General features: G+C 42.2%; 1 protein-coding gene across 4 annotated transcripts in view; it reads left to right on the forward strand.

The window, feature by feature from the left end:
- The first annotated feature begins 2,554 nt into the window (after positions 1-2,554).
- C23H6orf89 (chromosome 23 C6orf89 homolog) overlaps positions 2,555-19,000 on the forward strand; it is a 40,930-nt gene continuing 24,484 nt past the window's right edge. Inside the window, exons 1-4 of one of the 4 annotated variants that reach the window (XM_061398042.1) lie at positions 2,626-2,716; positions 13,811-14,113; positions 14,616-14,823; positions 15,285-15,498. In XM_061398042.1, coding sequence (XP_061254026.1) covers positions 14,635-14,823; positions 15,285-15,498 — 403 coding nt within the window. In that variant the 5' untranslated portion in view covers positions 2,626-2,716; positions 13,811-14,113; positions 14,616-14,634. Of the gene's footprint in view, positions 2,717-13,810; positions 14,114-14,615; positions 14,824-15,284; positions 15,499-19,000 lie in introns of those variants that run through there. The other 3 variants (XM_061398043.1, XM_061398044.1, XM_061398041.1) reach the window with 3 other exon arrangements.

The raw sequence follows: 19,000 nt of genomic DNA on the forward strand, positions 1-19,000 counted from the left end.
GGAAACTGAGACTTACAGAGATAACTTGCTCAAAGTACCAGAGCTGGGATCCTGTGCTCTTGACCACAGTTCAATCCCAGTTTCCTTAATTGCCAAGCAGGAATAAGGGCATACAAGATCGTAAAGGTCAAACTAGACAGTGCGCTCCTTGAGAGAATAACTGAGCCTTGTTCATCTTTGTGTCCTCCTCGCAGAGGACTGAACATAGGATGCTCGAGTTTCATTGAATGAATAATAAACAGAAAATTACATTTTAGGGGCTTCCCTAAATGTTTACCTCTGGTGGCTCAGTGGTAAACAATCCGCTTGGAATGCTGCAGACAAAGGTTCAATCCCTGCTGCAGAAGGACCCCACGCACCACCTTAACTAACTTCACTAACTAAGCCCGTGTGCCACAATCCTGAGCCTGTGCTCTAGAGCCTGGGAACCACAACTACTGAAACCTGTGCGCCTAGAGCCCGTGCACCGCAACAAGGGAAGCCACCGCATTGAGAAGTGCACGCACTGCAACGCAGAGTAGCCCCTGCTCTTCAACTAGGGAAAAGCCTGTGCACAGCCATAAATAAATGAATAAAATTATTTTTTTGAAAAGAAAATTACATTTTAGACTGATGAAAGCTGTGCTAATGTAAGGTATAATTAATTTACACTTCCTGCAGTCTTGTGTTTGTGCCCTCGTTATGGCCTTTGAGCTGGATGAGAAAGTTTTCATTGTTGGTCCGGTCTGTTATCTGAGTTTCCTTTCTCTGGACCTTATGTAGTTCCTTACTACATATCTTGGGAGGCTTAGGGCATGGTGAGGATGCATTGGGGTTTAACAGAAGCATAAGACAGTACCTTGCTGGCTCATTCCAAAATCCTTACTCAAGAGGCTCAGCTTTGGTTGGACTTTTTATTCCCAAGAGAACATTAGGTGTCAGTGGCTTCATGGCAGAGTTGACAAAGAGGCCTAGATTCCTGTTCTAAGTTCACTATTAGATTGCAGCTTGTACTTACTTCATTTATTCTGTATCTAAGTTTAATGTGTCTTCTGAATAAATATCCCTTATTAAAAATTATAACATCATAATTAGAACAACATAATCCAAAACTATAACATCATTTTTTGAGCTGGAATCCTAAGGATCATCCTCTTTATCTCTGCTCCCTGTAAATGACACATCATCAAACAATGTCAACTCTTTTTTCCAAAGGTTCCCAAATTGTATTCCTTTCTTCCCATTCCCACTGCTGTTTCAGACCTTTAACACCAGGATTATTTCAGAAGCTCCTTTGCTGGAGCTTCCCTGCCCTTTGGTTTCCCTCTAGTAATCCATTTTACACACAGCAGCCAAAGCCCTCATCTGAAATACTATGATATTGCCATGAAGTATTAAATGGTTTCTCTGCCTATTATAATCCCAAATCACTTGGCCTGAGCTTGAAGGCCCTTCATCATTGACCACTCACTGACTTCTCCAGTCAGATTTTGGACTGTTTTATTATCCAAGCCTTATATGTGGAATCAGCATTCCCACTTTCAGACTTCTGCCCAAGCTAGTCTTTTTCCTTGCAATGCTTTACCAAACTTCACCCAATCTCCCTTGTTCGTCTCCTCTCTACTCATCCTATCTGTAGTAGACTCTCCTTCTCTCTTCCTGATCTTTAATTTGGTGCCACATTCCATCGCTGTCTAAATGCTTGTCTCAGATTTTCTTCTCACCAAGTAGACTGTCAATAACCTATGTTAGGGACCACGTCCTTATGCAGTTGGGCTTCCCAGGTAGCATAGTGGTAAAGAATCAGCCAGCAATGCAGGAGACACGAGTTCAATCCCAAGGTCAGGAAGATCCCCTGGAATAGGAAATGGCAACTCACTCCAGTATTCTTGCCTGGAGAATTCCATGAACAGAGGAGCCTGGAGGGCTACAGGCTATGGGGTCGCAGAGTGTCAGACATGACTAAGCAGGCATGCCTTATCCAGTTCAGTTCAACATTCACGCAGGGCATGTTCCAGATCAGAATCTGAACAGAACGAGTTTCCAGTGTAATCTCGAGCAATTTAACCTTTCCATAAACTTCAGGTAGGTTAGTAAGAGGGTAAATGAAGGTTGTTTAAGCAGTTTCACGAATATAAAGTCCTTTGTAATGTCTGCTGCTGCTGCTAAGTCGCTTCAGTCGTGTCCGACTCTGTGCGACCCCATAGACAGCAGCCCACCAGGCTCCCCCGTCTCTGGGATTCTCCAGGCAAGAACACTGGAGTGGGTTGCCATTTCCTTCTCCAATGCGTCAAAGTGAAGTCGCTCAGTCATGTCCAACTCTTAGCGACCCTATGGACTGCAGCCTACCAGACTCCTCCATCCATGGGATTTCTCAGGCAAGAGTACGGAGTGGGGTGCCATTGCCCTCTCCCTTTGTAATGTCTGGCAGAGAGTAATTGTTGACTCACAAAGAGACAGCCAGCAAGGACTGAAGAAGACCGAGAGGGAAGAACTGGCCGCCAGGGGGAGCAAGAAGCCGAACTCTCCAGATCTCGTGATAGTTCCCAAGTTCTCCGAGACATCGCCTGATCTACTTCTGGCGGAAGCTTCCGGCGGGAAGAAGAAGCGCTGCCTCGCCTGTGGAGTTGCTTCCGGGTCGCGCGGCCGGAAGTAGGAAGTTGTCGGCCTATCCTCCTCGCCCGGAGGCTTGCTGTCCCCGAGGCGGGAGGAGCCCGAGGGGGCGCGGGCTCAGCGTGTGAGTGATTGGGGCCCGAGGCCGGGAGGGGGGAGGCAGCTTCGTGACAACACTGTCGCCGCACCCGTCTGTAAAATCCTCGCGCAGCCCACCTTTCCGCGCCAGTGCCACTCGTGCCCCTGCGCTGACCTCTTCTTTGAGCCTTTGGCGTTTTGCGGACTGACAGCACCCTTCACCAACTCCCCGGGGTCAACTTTCTTAAGACTTCTCCCTTTTTTCCGAGAGTTCCGCCCTAAATGAACTTGTTTCGCGGGGTCACAATATGACCAAAACAGCGGTCCTAGCAAAGTCTATATTTCATTGCCCTTTCAGATTTGTCTTTTTTTTTTTTTTTGAATGTTTACAGTAGATTTCCCGCCCCACTCCGAAACATCTTTTTCTGATAATTGTTAGGGAAGGAATTTTTTTTTTTTTAATGTGATCTTGGTATATGATAAACATGGCATCTCGGATTTCAGAAAGGAATATGACTTGGTTTATCGGCTTGATTAAATGAGCTGTTTGTAATCTCCATTTAGAACAAGGAAATTTGCCTGCTTCATGTTGCCTAGTATTTTAAGATCATTAGTCCTGCAAGCCACACCTCTTTTCTGGTCTAAGAGCCTACATATACTTGGTATTTGCCAGTACACCAGTTTTAAGGCATTTGGCCTTCTCCTCATGATAGGGGCTTCCCTGGTGGCTCAGATGATAAAGAATCCACTTGCAGTGCAGGAGAAGTGGGTACAATCCCTGGGTCAGGAAGATCCCCTGGAGGATGAAACAGCAACCCATTCCTGTATTCTTGCCTGGAGAATTCTATGGACAGAGAAGCCTGGCCGGCTACAGTCCATGGGGTTGCAAAGAGTCAGACAGACTGAGCGACTAACACTTTCACTCATAATAGAGACTACTTCCAGAATAATTTCTGTCTTTTCCTATTTGCTCATTTGGTTGTTCCCATAGTGGAATCTTCCATGGACATCTCTCCCTTAATAAATTTGCTTGTTTGAGTTATGACAGTTTCCCTTTAAGGAAGGACATGCTTTAACCTAAATTTAGCTTTGCTACATTGAAGTTTTGACTGAAGTTCACATCCACCAATTCGAATACCACAGGCCCTGTTTGCCCTTTCTGCTACAGACCAAAACAGTTTTCAAGACTCAGTTCAATTCCCTGTTCTTCCACAGCTACTTAAAGCTCCACACACACAAAAAATCCAAGTGTGAAGTTCCTATCTTGTTCACCTAAACTCTCATTAGGCTGATGTATTTTTAAAAAATGAGAAGTAAAATAACCATTAGTTTGTGAACAAAATGATTACTTTAGGTGTTTTCTATAAATTGTTCAACAGGCAGTGATAAGGTTCCATATCTCTGAGGTAAATTTCCATGTCTGTTATTAGTTTGTGTTGTTATTTTCTCCAAAAAATCTGCTTTCAAGAAACAGTTTCGTGGCAAGGAGACAAGGAATAGATGTAATACAGGGTAATAGGGTTGTGTTTAAGGTTCAAAGGGCAGAAATGAAGGGCTAAGATTCAAAGGGCAGAAATAGTGTTCACTCATTGGACAAAGCACAGGGGGATAGTTTTTGTAAACAGAAAATTACATGTACAGAAGCAGAAAGGTGTGAAATAGTATGGGAGCAAAGAATGTGAGGAAAGAATGGGAAACGAGACTGAACAGATAGGCAGTAACCAGTGGGTCATGCTAAGTAATTTGGCCTTCATCTTATTGTAATTATTATGTATTTAATTTGGGTAATAAGACAAATGTTTTAGATATATCACCTTGTAATTGCTTAACAACATGGTTGGAAAGACACAATTATTCTTATTTTATAGATAAAAACTCTGAGGCTTTAGAGAGGTTAAGACAGTGTCTCATGGCCACACAATAGATGGAGAATCTAGTATTTGAATTCAGCTTTTTCTGACTCCAGTGCTGGTATTCTTAACCACCATGCTAAATTATTCCCTAGCCGGGCGTGGGAAGTCAAGGAAAGTGCTAAAGTGCTTTAAATAGATGAGCAATGTAAGCCAGTTTGTGTTTTAGAAAAATAATTTGTAGAGACTGGCTCAGAAAGGAGAAAAGGGGTTGGAACTATAGAAATTAAAATATCTTTGTGATGGTCTATGGGAGGGATGTTGAGGGCCTTGACTGCCACTAATGTAGAGCTAAAGAGGAGGTGATGAATGTGAGAGCTATACAGGATATAAAATTGAGGATTTGGTGATTGGTTCATCGGTGGGGATGAGGAAGCAGGAGGAGAGGTTTTAAATTTGGAAAACTGATGTTTCCATTATTTGAGAAAAGGAATATAGTAGGATAAACAGTTTGCAGGGGAAAAATAATAAGTCAGGTATGGACACATAACACGTAGAAGACTATAAGAAATTTGGGCCAGGATGTCTGGTAGCTGATTAGATGGATGGGTCTTGAGTTTTGGAGAGCTCTAGATTGGAGAAGTGGAGAAGGCAATGGCGCCCAACTCCAGTACTCTTGCCTGTAAAATCCCATGGACAGGAGAGCCTGGTGGGCTGCAGTCCATGGGGTCGCGAAGAGTCGGACGCGACTGAGCAACTTCACTTTCACTTTTCACTTTCATGCATTGGAGAAGGAAATGGCAGCCCACTCCAATGTTCTTGCCTGGAAAATCCCAGGGACAGGGGAGCCTGGTGGGCTGCTGTCTATGGGGTCGCACAGAGCTGGACATGACTGAAGCAACTTAGCAGCAGCAGATTGGTGAAGAAATTTAGGAATCACTAAAGCTGGTGGCTAAACCCATGGAGGGAATGAGACAGTCAAGGACATCCGTGATGAATGCCAACATTCCGAGAGAATGAGAACAAGAGAATTATGCCAAGATTTGAGGGCACTTGAGGGAGATAATGGATAGGAATGGCAGCTGCTGCAAAGAGATAACTGAAAAAGTGTCCTTTGGACTTGGCATGTGAAGAAAGCCTTTGGTGACCTTAGTGAAAGCAGTATCGGTGGTGTGAGGGGAAAAGAAACAAATGCAGACCTGAGAAACGAGAAGGAAGTGAAACTTTTTGTTTGTTTGAGAGCTTAACTTTGAAAAGAGGAAGAGTATAAGCTCTGGAAATCTAGAGAGGAAGAATTTTTTTTTTTTTAAACCATAGAAACTATAAAAAGTGAGGCGAGGTTTAAAAATCTGGGGGTTCCTGCTTCAAATATGTCAGTGTCATAAAAGGCCAGAAAAAACACCAGCATCTGTTGTAGATTTAAATAGACCAACGAGACATAACAGCTAACTGTGATATGTGATCATTGGTTGGTGCCTAGATTTCTACAAAGCTGTATGGCCTTTCTTTCCTTTCTTTTTTTTTTTTTTTGAAAGCTTGACCATGGACTAGATATTAAATAATGTTAGAGAATTATTAATTTTAATAGGTATGACAATGATGCTGATGGTTATGTAGAATAATACTTTTATTTTCAGGAGGTACATGTTGAAACATTTAGAAGTGATTTCATGATGTGTTATATTAATAAGTTTCAAATGGTTCTGGTAAAAAAAAAAAAAAAAGACAGTTGGACAGAAAGTAAATATAGCCAAATGTTTGTTAACAATTGGTGAATCTAAGTTAAGGATATACAAACATTCTTTGTACTACTACAGTTTTTCTAGAGGCTTGAAATTTTTCAAAATAAAAAATTGAGAGAACAACAGTATATTTTCAGAGAGCAAAGAAAACACTAGACTCTTCAAGTCACAATGAGCAGAAATGTCTAGAAAGAGGAACGTTGATGATAAGAGTACAAAAAAGTGGAATTCCCTTAATTGTAAATTTAAAGCAGTTATTACAGTTTTAAATTGCTCCTCTTTTAAATTGTATCATTTTAATGTGTTATCATTTATCTTTCCTTTAAATGTGGAATTTGGTTTTTATTACAATTCAATGATAACCTTTTTTTCTGGTTTAATGAAACACGTCTTCAATCAATGAGAATCATTGGAAAAAATAGAATGGAATATATTCATAACACTGAAGAATGGATTATCATACTACATAGCTAGCATAATACTAAAGAACCTAGTATGTGGAAAAAGAAAATTTATTGTTAGGTACTCTGTATGTTCCTACCGTAGTTGAAGATTGGGAAATATTTAGATGGGCTTTTGAAACTTTCTTTCTGAATACAGCTTTTGTGTTTTAACTAGATGAGTCAGTATTGCATCTTAGAGTTGCTTAGATGGTATAGCTGTTTATTTGGGGAAACAGCTTTGGATTTGACATCCAGGGTGATGTCGTATCAGTGTTCAGAACATGTTTATATCAATAGAGAAATTCTGTTTTAAACAGTATAAAGGAGAAATGTACATTTTGTCTGACCTCTTATCCTGTCTTCTGCCTTAACTGTCTTTATTGGTGAGTTCTGTCGGAGTCATTCTACCAGCTATGGCTCTGTCCTGTGTTTTCCTATACTGAGACTCAGAAGGAATTGTGGAGACCATCCCTTCAGAGTTGTCAGTTGCCTCCTTCTATTCCTTAAGTAATCCTTCAGATATTAACAGCCCCCTGGCTTATCTCCCCCAGGCCTCTCTTGAAAGCAGGATTTCTTAACCTCAGCACTCAGCGTTTTGAGCTCTGTCATGGGGAGTTGTCCTGTGCATCGTAAGAGGTTTAGTCTTTCTGCATTAGATGCTGTAGTGCCCCCTAAAGCTTTTCTTTGTGTGTGTTGATGTATAGCTTTATTTGGAGAAAAATGTATCATTCACAGTCTATTGCCAAGTGCACTAATGTGTGTCCACCCCACCGAAGATGATAATCTGTTACGTAAGAAATTGTTTTGTTCAAGATCAGAAGTAAATACAAGCCTAGGAGATTTGCTGTGAGACATGAGTTGTGACTATGAGAGAAAGTAGAAATTCCAGGTTTTCCTTTCTGTTCCCTTTGGTTTCCCTCTTCTTGGGACTTTGAAGTTGGCATGGAGAAGAAAAAAATCATTGGGAAACGTTGAGTACCCCTCCAGTTTTGACAGTCGAAAAGGTCTCCAGACATCCCCTGGGGAGCAGAATCACCTGCTTGAGTAGTACTGTTCTACAGCAGTGTCTCCTGATTGGGGGTGTGCCTGTGATCAGCAGGAAAGAGGTTTGAAAACTTCCACACCTGGGTCCCACTCCCAGGCTTCTGGCATTTCGGTGTATAAAGGGTGTTGCATGATACCTTGATTTTTATAACTCTGTAGGTCATTCTGCCTGTGCCCTTGCAGGTATAAGCCACTGTTAAGAGTCGAGCTCACTCATCGAAACTTCTCTCTGTGGCAAAGCTAATTTCTGCCAGAGTTGGACCTTCTTACTAGAGAGAAAGGGATTGCCATCAAGCTTCAGCTGATTTCACTTAGTCTAGATGAATATACTTGATGCTTAACCCTGACTTTGTGTGTGTTTGTTTTTTAAGGGGCAAGTTCTTTGTTTTTGTTTTTTTAATACAAACCCTTGTGTTGAGGGTTGACTTTCAACATATCCTAGCAAGGGAGCTGCTCTGCTAGTTTGACCTAAAGGGACAAGATTTTTTGTTGTGGTTGTTTAATTAACATCATATCCACTAGATGCCAGTAGTACCCCTGAAGTGTGACAATCACAAATGTCTCCAAACTTTTTACATACCCCTGGGGGAAGGGGGAGGAGAGTTGCCCCTAGTTGAGAACCACTGATTTTAGCAAAGACAAAAAGAAGGCTTCTTACCAAGACCCACCATGTGCTCGTAGAAACTTCATTAAATTATTAGTAACTATCCTTCTGGTATCTCGGGAAATGGCATCAGAATCTCAGGGAAGAAGGATATACAGCTTGCGAGAAGTGTGTGTATTCAGTATCATATTACCATTTTGTACTTCCAGAAATAGTCGTATACCCCTAGAATTTTAGAGCTAGATCAGATCAGATCAGTCACTCAGTCGTGTCCGACTCTTTGCGACCCCATGAATCGAAGCACGCCAGGCCTCCCTGTCCATCACCAACTCCCGGAGTTCACTCAGACTCAGGTCCATCCAGTCAGTGATGCCATCCAGCCCTCTCATCCTCTGTCGTCCCCTTCTCCTCCTGCCCCCAATCCCTCCCAGCATCAGAGTCTTTTCCAGTGAGTCAACTCTTCGCATGAGGTGGCCAAAGTACTGGAGTTTCAGCTTCAGCATCATTCCTTCCAAAGAACACCCAGGGCTGATCTCCTTCAGAATGGACTGGTTGGATCTCCTTGCAGTCCAAGGGACTCTCAAGAGTCTTCTCCAACACCACAGTTCAAAAGCATCAATTCTTCGGCGCTCAGCCTTCTTCACAGTCCAACTCTCACATCCATACATGACCACAGGAAAAACCGTAGCCTTGACTAGCCGGACCTTTGTTGGCAGAGTAATGTCTCTGCTTTTGAATATGCTATCTAGGTTGGTCATAACTTTCCTTCCAAGGAGTAAGCGTCTTTTAATTTCATGGCTGCAGTCACAATCTGTAGTGATTTTGGAGCCCAGAAAAACAAAGTCTGACACTGTTTCCACTGTTTCCCCATCTATTTCCCATGAAGTGGTGGGACTGGATGCCATGATCTTTGTTTTCTGAATGTTGAGCTTTAAGCCAATTTTTTCACTCTCCACTTTCACTTTCATCAAGAGGCTTTTGAGTTCCTCTTCACTTTCTGCCATAAGGGTGGTGTCATCTGCATATCTGAGGTTATTGATATTTCTCCCGGCAATCTTGATTCCAGCTTGTGTTTCTTCCAGTCCAGCGTTTCTCATGATGTACTCTGCATAGAAGTTAAATAAACAGGGTGACAATATACAGCCTTGATGAACTCCTTTTCCTATTTGGAACCAGTCTGTTGTTCCATGTCCAGTTCTAACTGTTGCTTCCTGACCTACATACAAATTTCTCAAGAGGCAGATCAGGTGGTCTGGTATTCCCATCTCTTTCAGAATTGTCCACAGTTTATTGTGATCCACACAGTCAAAGGCCTTGGCATAGTCAATAAGCAGAAATAGATGTTTTTCTGGAACTCTCTTGCTTTTTCGATGATCCAGCGGATGTTGGCAATTTGATCTCTGGTTCCTCTGCCTTTTCTAAAACCAGCTTGAACATCAGGAAGTTCACGGTTCACATATTGCTGAAGCCTGGCTTGGAGAATTTTGAGCATTACTTTACTAGTGTGTGAGATGGGTGCAATTGTGCGGTAGTTTGAGCATTCTTTGGCATTGCCTTTCTTTGGGATTGGAATGAAAACTGACCTTTTCCAGTCCTGTGGCCACTGCTGAGTTTTCCAAATTTGCTGGCATATTGAGTGCAGCGGAAACTTTAAAAACATTCTGGTTCAATCCTCATGCTTTTTGGATGAGGAAATAGGCCAAGTGACTTAGCCAAATCATAGCAGTGAGTATAGTAAATGCTACAACAGTGATAAGTTCAAATTCTATAAACACACATTTAAAATATCTTTATTGAGATATAATTTATGTATGCCATGAAACTCACCTATTTAAGATGTACACTTCAATGGGATTTTTTTATTCACAGAGTTGCGCAACAATCACAATTTGTTTTGAACATTTTTGTCACTCCGGGAAATAGCTTTGTATCTATTAACAGTCACTCCCCATTCCTCCCCACCCCCTCCCCTAGGCAGCCCCTAATATTTTCTGTCTCTATTTTGCCCGTCCTTGACTTTTCATATAAATTCAGTCATGTAATTATCTTCTTTCACTTGGCATAATGTTTTCAAGGTTCATCCATGTTGTAGCTGCTGCTGCTGCTGCTAAGTTGCTTCAGTCGTGTCCGACCCTTTGTGACCCCATGGATGGCAGCCCACCAGGTTCCTCTGTCCCTGGGATTCTCCAGGCAAAAATACTGGAGTGGGTTGCTATTTCCATCTCCAGTGCATGAAAGTGAAAAGTGAAAGTGAAGTCACTCTGTCGTGTCCGACTCTTCGTGACCCATGGACTGTAGCCTACCAGGCTCCTCCGACCATGGGATTTTCCAGGCAAGAGTACTGGAGTGGGGTGCCATTGCCTTCTCCAGTCATGTTGTAGTATGTGTCAATGTTTTATTCCTTTTTATTGTCCAGTAATATTCCATTTTGTGGATATTATTGATGTATGAATATTATTGAAATCCATTTTGTTATCCTTTCTTGGATATTTGGATTGCTTTCATTTTTGAGCTCTTATGAATACTGTGACTTAAACAAGTTTTCCTGTGGATATTTGTTTTAAATTATCATGGGTACATACTTACAAGTGGAGTTGCTGGCTCCTATGGTAGCTCTGTATTTGAGTTTTTGAGGAACTGCCAGACTTTTCCAAAGCTGCTGCATCATTTTACATTCCCACTCGCAGTGTACAAGAGTTCCACTGCCAGCACTTGTTATTCTCTGACTTTTTGATTATAGCCATCCCAGTGGGTGAGAGGTGCATTTCACTGGGGTTTTGATTTACACTTCCTTGAATACCAGACCACCTGACCTGCCTCTTGAGAAACCTGTATGCAGGTCAGGAAGCAACAGTTAGAACTGGACATGGAACAACAGACTGGTTCCAAATAGGAAAAGGAGTACGTCAAGGCTGTATATTATCACACTGCTTGTTTAACTTATAAGAGTACATCATGAGAAACACTGGACTGGAAGAAACACAAGCTGGAATCAAGATTGCTGGGAGAAATGTCAGTAACCTCAGATACGCAGATGACACCACCCTTATGGCAGAAAGTGAAGAGGAACTCAAAAGCCTCTTGATGAAAGTGAAAGTGGAGAGTGAAAAAGTTGGCTTAAAGCTCAACATTCAGAAAACAAAGATCATGGCATCCGGTCCCATCACTTCATGGGAAATAGATGGGGAAACAATGTCAGACTTTATTTTTTTGGGCTCCAAAATCACTACAGATTGTGACTGCAGCCATGAAATTAAAGGACGCTTACTCCTTGGAAGGAAAGTTATGACCAACCTAGATAGCATACTGAAAAGCAGAGACATTACTTTGCCAACAAAGGTCCGTCTAGTCAAGGCTGTGGTTTTTCCTGTGGTCATGTATGGATGTGAGAGTTGGACTGTGAAGAAGGCTGAGCGCCGAAGAATTGATGCTTTTGAACTGTGGTGTTGGAGAAGACTCTTGAGAGTCCCTTGGACTGCAAGGAGATCCAACCAGTCCATTCTGAAGAAGATCAGCCCTGGGATTTCTTTGGAGGGAATGATGCTGAAGCTGAAACTCCAGTACTTTGGCCGCCTCATGCGAAGAGTTGACTCATTGGAAAAGACTCTGATGCTGGGAGGGATTGGGGGCAGGAGGAAAAGGGGACGACAGAGGATGAGAGGGCTGGATGGCATCACTGACTGGATGGACCTGAGTCTGAGTGAACTCTGGGAGTTGGTGATGGACAGGGAGGCCTGGCGTGCTTCAATTCATGGGGTCGTGAAGAGTCGGACACGACTGAGCGACTGAACTTAACTGAACTGATGGCTAATGAGGTTAAACATCTTTTCATGAGTTTCTTGGCCATTTGTATATCCTCTGTGGAGAAACATCTATTTAGATATTTTGCCCATTTTTAGTTGGGTATTTATCTTTTTATAATTGAGTTCTAAGAATTCTTTATGAACTCTGACTCTTAGTCCCTTATGAGATATATAATTTGCAAATAACATCACCCTCCCCCATTCTGTAGGTTGTCATTTTACTTTCTCGGTGGTATCATTGGCAGCACAAAAGTTGTTAATTTTGATGTAGTCCAATTTAATTTTCTTTCGCTATTTGTGCTTTTGGTATCCTGTCTAAGAAGCCATTGCCTACTCCAGTGTTACAAAGATCCCCCTTTGTTTTCTAGTTTTGGGTCTTCTATCCATTCTGAATTAATTTTTATCTGTAGTGTAAGGAAGTGTCCAACTTCATTCTTTTGCATGTGGATATATAGTTGTTCCAGCACCATTTGTTGAAAATATCCATTTTATTTTCTGTTATTTTTTTTTTGGCCATGCCATACAGATTATGGAATATTAGTTTCCCTACCAGGGATTGAACCCCAGCCCCCAGCAGCAAAGGAGCCAAGACCTAACCACTGGACTACCAGGGAATTCCCGAAAGTACACAATAGACTTTCACCACCCTTTTACCTGAATCTTAAAATGAAGCCCTATGTGGTCTTTAAAAAAACTCTTTGAGCAACGGCAGAGAGTTTGGAGAAAGATTGTGTCCCCTAAAATGTGTGGGGGACCCCTCCAGTCCTCAGAATCTAGGTTACCTGTTTGTTAACCCACTGTTCGAAGTCTGACTCTGATTTGGTCAGCCTTGGGTTGGGGCCCAGGTATGAGCATTCCTGAAAGCTCTCTAGGTGATCCTGCCGTGCAGGCAGTTGAGGACTAGGGCACTGTTCGAGGAGGAGCTGTACCGGGGTGTGTGCTGGCCTGTGGAGCGCAGGCCGCTGCCTCTGTGGAGCTTCCTGACTCTTCTGCTCTACAGAGGGCAGCATCTCCTCACGGAAGGGATAGAGTTGTTCCATGTTAGTGCTTTTCCATGTTAGAAACACCTTAGGGATGAAGTCTGTGAAATAAGAGGACCCTGTGCGTTATGAAAACAACAACAGCAAAACTCCCAACCAACAGAAGACAGCATGGATCCCAAGGGCTGTTTCTCCTCCTATGAAAAAGTGAAAGTGAAGTCTGACTCTTTGTGACCCCATGGACTGTAGCCTACCGGGCTCCTCCGTCCATGAGATTTTCCAGGCAAGGGTACTGGAGTGCGTTGCCATTTCCTTCTCCAGGGGGTCTTCCCGACCCAGGAATCAAACCCAGGCCTCCCGCATTGTAGGCAGATGCTTTACCGTCTGAGCCAAAGGAAAGTTTTTTCCTCCTATAAATGAAGAAGAACACTGTTCCGTAGCCCAAGTGCTTTTTAAAGAGAAGTGCTTTATTTTGTTTTACAAGTGATCCAGGGAGAATTCTATATTGCCTTTACTTTTTGCCTTTTATTGTATGGCCATTGTGAAACGGCCTGGCTTTAAAAAAAGTGTGAGAACACAAATTGAATTTTAAAATGAGTTATATAGATCTTAGGTTTTTAAAACATGTAAAATACAAACGAAATGCCCTTTGTTGTCTAAAATTCTATTTGCAGAAAAGCATGAGGACTGCAGCCTGCCAAGTGTGAAGTGCTCCCATGCCGTGGTTTTGTGTTGTCTGAAATCCTTGCTCAGCCAGGAACGAAGCATATCAGCAGGTTCCTCAGTAAATCTTGCCTTCAGTGATCAGTTCCTCCTCTCATGTTGCTAAAAGGTTCATTTGATGTGAAAGGAAGGAAGTAATTGATCAATAACACTTTCTATAGTCTATTTCTTTTTATTTTAGTAAATTACCTGTAGCAGATCTCCTGTGATTGGTTTCAGAAATCTTTTGGGAGACTTCCCAGGTGGTCCAGTAGGTAAGACTCCTCGCTCCCAATGCAGGGGGCCCAGGTTTGATCCCTGGTCAGGGAACTAGATCCCACATGCCTCAACTAACAGATCCCTCATGCCACGACATAGATCCCAAGTGTCACAACTAAGACCCAACACAGACAAATATTTATTTAAAAAAAAATCATTTTGGACGGGCACTAGCATTTCAGAGTCCCATTAAGGATTTGTTTTTGTGCTCTGAACTGGTATTCCTCAAAGTGTTTGGGAACCAATGCTGGTCTGTAAACCATTTTTGTTACTAGCCCACAATTAAGAAACACTTAAAAATTTGTACCACATCTTGACATTATCTCGACATATTCATTATGTTTTACAAAAGAATTGGTCAGCAGTGGATTGGGAAAAACACAGAACTGGTCCCTCCCCACAGGTAGCCGAGAAGTACTGTTCTAAAGGATGTAACTTTGAGAAGGAAGTACTTTAAAGAAACCATCTTTTTACATTTATTTTCTCTCTGTCTCTCAGAGACTCTGCATTGGAAGACATGGATCTTGCCGCTAATGAGCTCAGCATTTATGACAAACTCTCAGAGACTGTTGATTTGGTAAGACAGACGGGCCATCAGTGTGGCATGTCAGAGAAGGCAATTGAAAAATTTATCAGACAGCTGCTGGAGAAGAATGAACCTCAGAGGGGGCCACCCCAGTATCCACTCCTTCTAGCTATGTACAAGGTAAAAACTTGGAAATAGCTTAGACAGAGCACAGACCCATCAACATTCTCCCCAGATATTACTGCTGACTGATTCCACCACTGAACCTTGGTTTTTTCTATGAGTCAGTTGGCCTTTACTCTTTGTTACCATATATGATTAGGAAACTTGACTCTTCTGTTAAATGTTGTAGATGAAAGCTGTGTACTTATGGATAGCTGTATTTGCATGTATTTTTAAATGGTGAACATGGCCCTTGATCCATGTGATACAAACTTGGTGAGCCTTGCAGTTGTCACAGTTGTCAAGCTTTAAATCCTTTCAGAAGTGAATGTCAATGGCTTGTTTATGAAAATGGATTAGTTCTTAAAACACATTGGACATAGTAGAAGATGCCTTTTGTTTTGTTTTTTTTCCCCTTGGCATTAAAGTATTTCATTTGCTGGGACTATTATTAATCCATTTCCTGTCTTTCCTTGTAGGTCTTCATAACCCTGGGATTAATCTTGCTCACTGCCTACTTTGTGGTTCAACCTTTCAGCCCATTAGCACCTGAACCAGTGCTTTCCGGAGCTTACACCTGGCGCTCACTCATCCATCACATCCGGCTGATGTCTTTGCCCATTACCAAGAAGTATATGCCAGAAAATAAGGGAGTTCCTCTGCGTGGGGGCAAGGAAGACAGACCCTTTCCAGGTAGAGCACTATATTCACTACTTATTAGATACAGCTTTCTTGGCAGTATGTCATGAGAAAGAAGGTCACATTTATTGACATCTAATGAGAGACACTTTGCTGTGTTGTCTCATTTAATTCCATCCTCAGTAAAACTCTGTGAATGGGTTTTATTACCCCATTTTGCAGATTGAGAAACTGAGGCTCCGAGGATGAAGAAACTTGTCAGAGAAACACATCTGGTGTCGTCAAATTCAAGCCCCCTGATTCTTAAACACACATGTTGGGGATGAGAGTTTTTCCTCATAGGAAGGATTTGAGTGTATCTTTACCATTTTCCCTCCTACGGTCCCTATCCATAATAGATATTTTAATAAGTAGCTATCGCTTTATTGAAAGCATCTGAGTCCAACCCCTTAATAGTCCTTAGCCTGTTGGGCTAGGTTTTTGTCTAGGTGTATCCCTCTCTTTCAGTTGAATCTTTTCTGTTTCATGATTCACTTACATAGTGCTCATAAGTATACAACTTTGCCAATAAGTTGAATTTAAGAAACACTTTAGTAACAATGCAGTGGTAGCACAGGAATTCCTGGTCCGATAGACCATTTGAGGAGTTGCTTTTTTGAAAATAGTGTAATGCAGTAAGACTTGATATTTACTTTTTGAGAAAGAATAGAGGGATATTATTTGGGGATTTTATTTTAGTCATCTATTATTTTATCTGTTTATCTTATTCGCCTGTGTGAAGGAATATGTACATTAACACCACAAATGGATTATAGAACTTTTTGTATAACCATGTTCTGAAACCTTAGGCTTCAAAATAACTGTTGAAGAAGTATGTCTTCTCTTCAATGTTGTTTTCCAAAAAAAAAAGTTAGTAGTTGAAACCAAGCTTTATAATCATAGTGCTACTCTTTAAGCCAAGACCTAATCAGTCATAAAAATCATCACTTGATTTGGGTCTCCTTTGAAAGCTATTTTTGTACACTTGGAGAAATCCTTAAGAGGTTTCCAGAATTATATCAAAATCAGAGGAAGGGAACATTGTAAAACAAAAACCCCACCTCATAAGTCTTTTTTTTTTTTTTAATCAACTCATATATTTAGACTTTTAAATTCCAGATTTAACTTTCTAATGTTTATTGGGAAGGTTATTTTTGAAATGTCATCAACAGAGCTCCAACTGTTTATCAGGGAGGTCCAGAGCACGTGGGGAAAAAGCCAGAGAAACTGGTCAGTGAGGCCAGCCTGCCCTGCTTCCTCGGATGCACCGGCCCCCGTCCTGTCTTCCCCTCCCAGCCTCCCAAAGCTCCTCATCTGCTCTGTGGCACGTGGGAGGAAGTCCGCAGTGTTTAGGACCAGGTTCACGGCATTTACTTTCTTTCTCTCCATCTTATAAACTACATCTCCACAGACTCTTGAGTTAAGAAAACATAGTCAGTGGACAGTGATTGCTCATTCTGTGTATCAGAGTTTAAAAATTCAAGAAACATCAGTGTCTTGTCAACAAGCCAGGTTCAACAAGCCAGGTTGTTTGGCCACTCCAAATGAATATTTTGCCTTGCATATTAAAATAAAATGAGTCCTTAGAGCGCACTTGTAAAGAGAGAGCATTGGAAGGGTGTGGTTTTAGGTCTTTAATGTTGTTGATTCTACTACAAAGCTGCTTTTACTTGTAAACAGAGATTTGTTACCCTATTTTCGTATGTCTCATAATTCTGGGAAGCTGTAGACATGTAACAGCATTTTGCATAGAATTTGGAGGGAAGCTTAAGAATGCATAATGAAATAAGGGGTGAATGGAAACATGTTGGGGAGAATTAGATAACAGAAGTGCAGGGACTTCTCCGGTGGGTCCAGTGGTTAAGACTCAAAGCTTCCATTGTAAAGGACATGGGTTTGATTCCTGATCAGGGAACTAAGATCCCACATCCTGGGAGGCCAAAAAAAAAAAAAAGAAATGCAAACTGCTGGTCCTGGAAGAGGGCCAGAAAAGCAAAACACATAAATTATCGTTCCTGTTGTCATGTACCAGAAAGCAGCAGCCTTTCAGTTAGGACTACTTAGCAGTACCTTCAAAGTCAGTGTAGAAGGAGAATGTAAAGTGAGCGTGGCTCCCCAGCAGAAAGCCCTTCAGCGTGCTGTTTCCCTAAGGGCTGCCTGGTGCCCCCAGCGACCATCTGACGCTCCTTGCAGGGGCAGCGGCGACTCCAGACGCGCCACACCGGTGCTGTTAGGTCTCCTCCCGACCGCCGGTGGCTTTCCCTCTTGACTCTGCCCAGGGAACAAATGCAACAGAAGTGGGGTTTTGTTTTCCTAGGTTTCAGCCTTGGGTAGGAAACCCTGCCCCTGAATCCTCTTCATAGGGTGAATGAGGTGACTCTGGTGAGTCATGTAGATACCCCACTCTGTAGCAGAAAATAACTAAGCTGACTTACTTAGTACTTGCCAGTTGCCAGGCCCTGTTCAAAGGGCTTTCCATGTGGTGGCTCACTTGATCTTTACAATATTCCCAGGCAGCAGGTTCTGGTTTTATGTCTGTTTTACAGAAGACACTGAAATACAGTGAGATTAGGTCACTTGCCTGAGAATCCAAGGCTGGTAAGTCATGGAACCATGGCAGGCAGATTCTTTACCGGATTCTTTACCACTGAGCCACCAGGGAAACCTTGACTTACTATTTGACTTAACCTTTTCTCTCTCTTTTTTGAAAAACACTGATTGATTGATTCTGTTTGGCTGTGCCAGGCCTTTGTTGCAGCACACAGGCTCTTTAGTTGCAGCGTGTGGGTTCTGCTTCCTGACCAGGGATCAAGCCCTGGCCCGCTGCATTGGGAGCTCTGAGTCTTAGCCACTGGGCCACCAGAGAGTCCCAGTCCTTTCTCTTATTAACCTATAGTTTTCCCTTCACATTTACATTTTTAGTTCTTACCCACTCTCCCACCCCCATCTCCCACCTTCTACCTTTATATCCATTTTGACCCTGCCATCTGTCCTCTTGGATTTTATCCTTCCCTAAAATCATTGTCTTAGAGCTCAAAAGGAACGTTAGAGTTGATCTGGTACATACTCCTGTTTTTTGTTTGTTTTTTTTTTTTAACTTTTTATTTTGTATTGGCGTGTATCCAGTTAACAGTGTTGAGATTGTTCAGGTGAACAGCAGAGGAACTCAGCCATACATATACGTGAGTCCATTCTCCCCCACACTCCCCTCCCATCCAGTCTGCTACATAACATTGAGCAGAATTCCATGTGCTATACAGTAAGTCCTTGGGAATTTTCCATTTCAAGTACAGTGGTGTGTACATGTCCATCCCAAATTCTTGATCTCTACCTTGGAATCTTGCCCTCTGTCAACCATAAGTTTGTTCTGTAAATCTGTGTCTGTTTCTGTTTTGTAAATAAGATTATTTGTATCATTTCGATTTAGATTCCCCATATAAGGGTATCATACAGTTTTTCTCCTCCTCTGACTGACTGCACTCAGCGTGATGATTTCTAGGTCCATCCATGTTGCTGC

Source organism: Bos javanicus, chromosome 23 (assembly GCF_032452875.1).
Source record: "Bos javanicus breed banteng chromosome 23, ARS-OSU_banteng_1.0, whole genome shotgun sequence".
NCBI classification, from domain to species: Eukaryota; Metazoa; Chordata; class Mammalia; order Artiodactyla; family Bovidae; genus Bos; species Bos javanicus.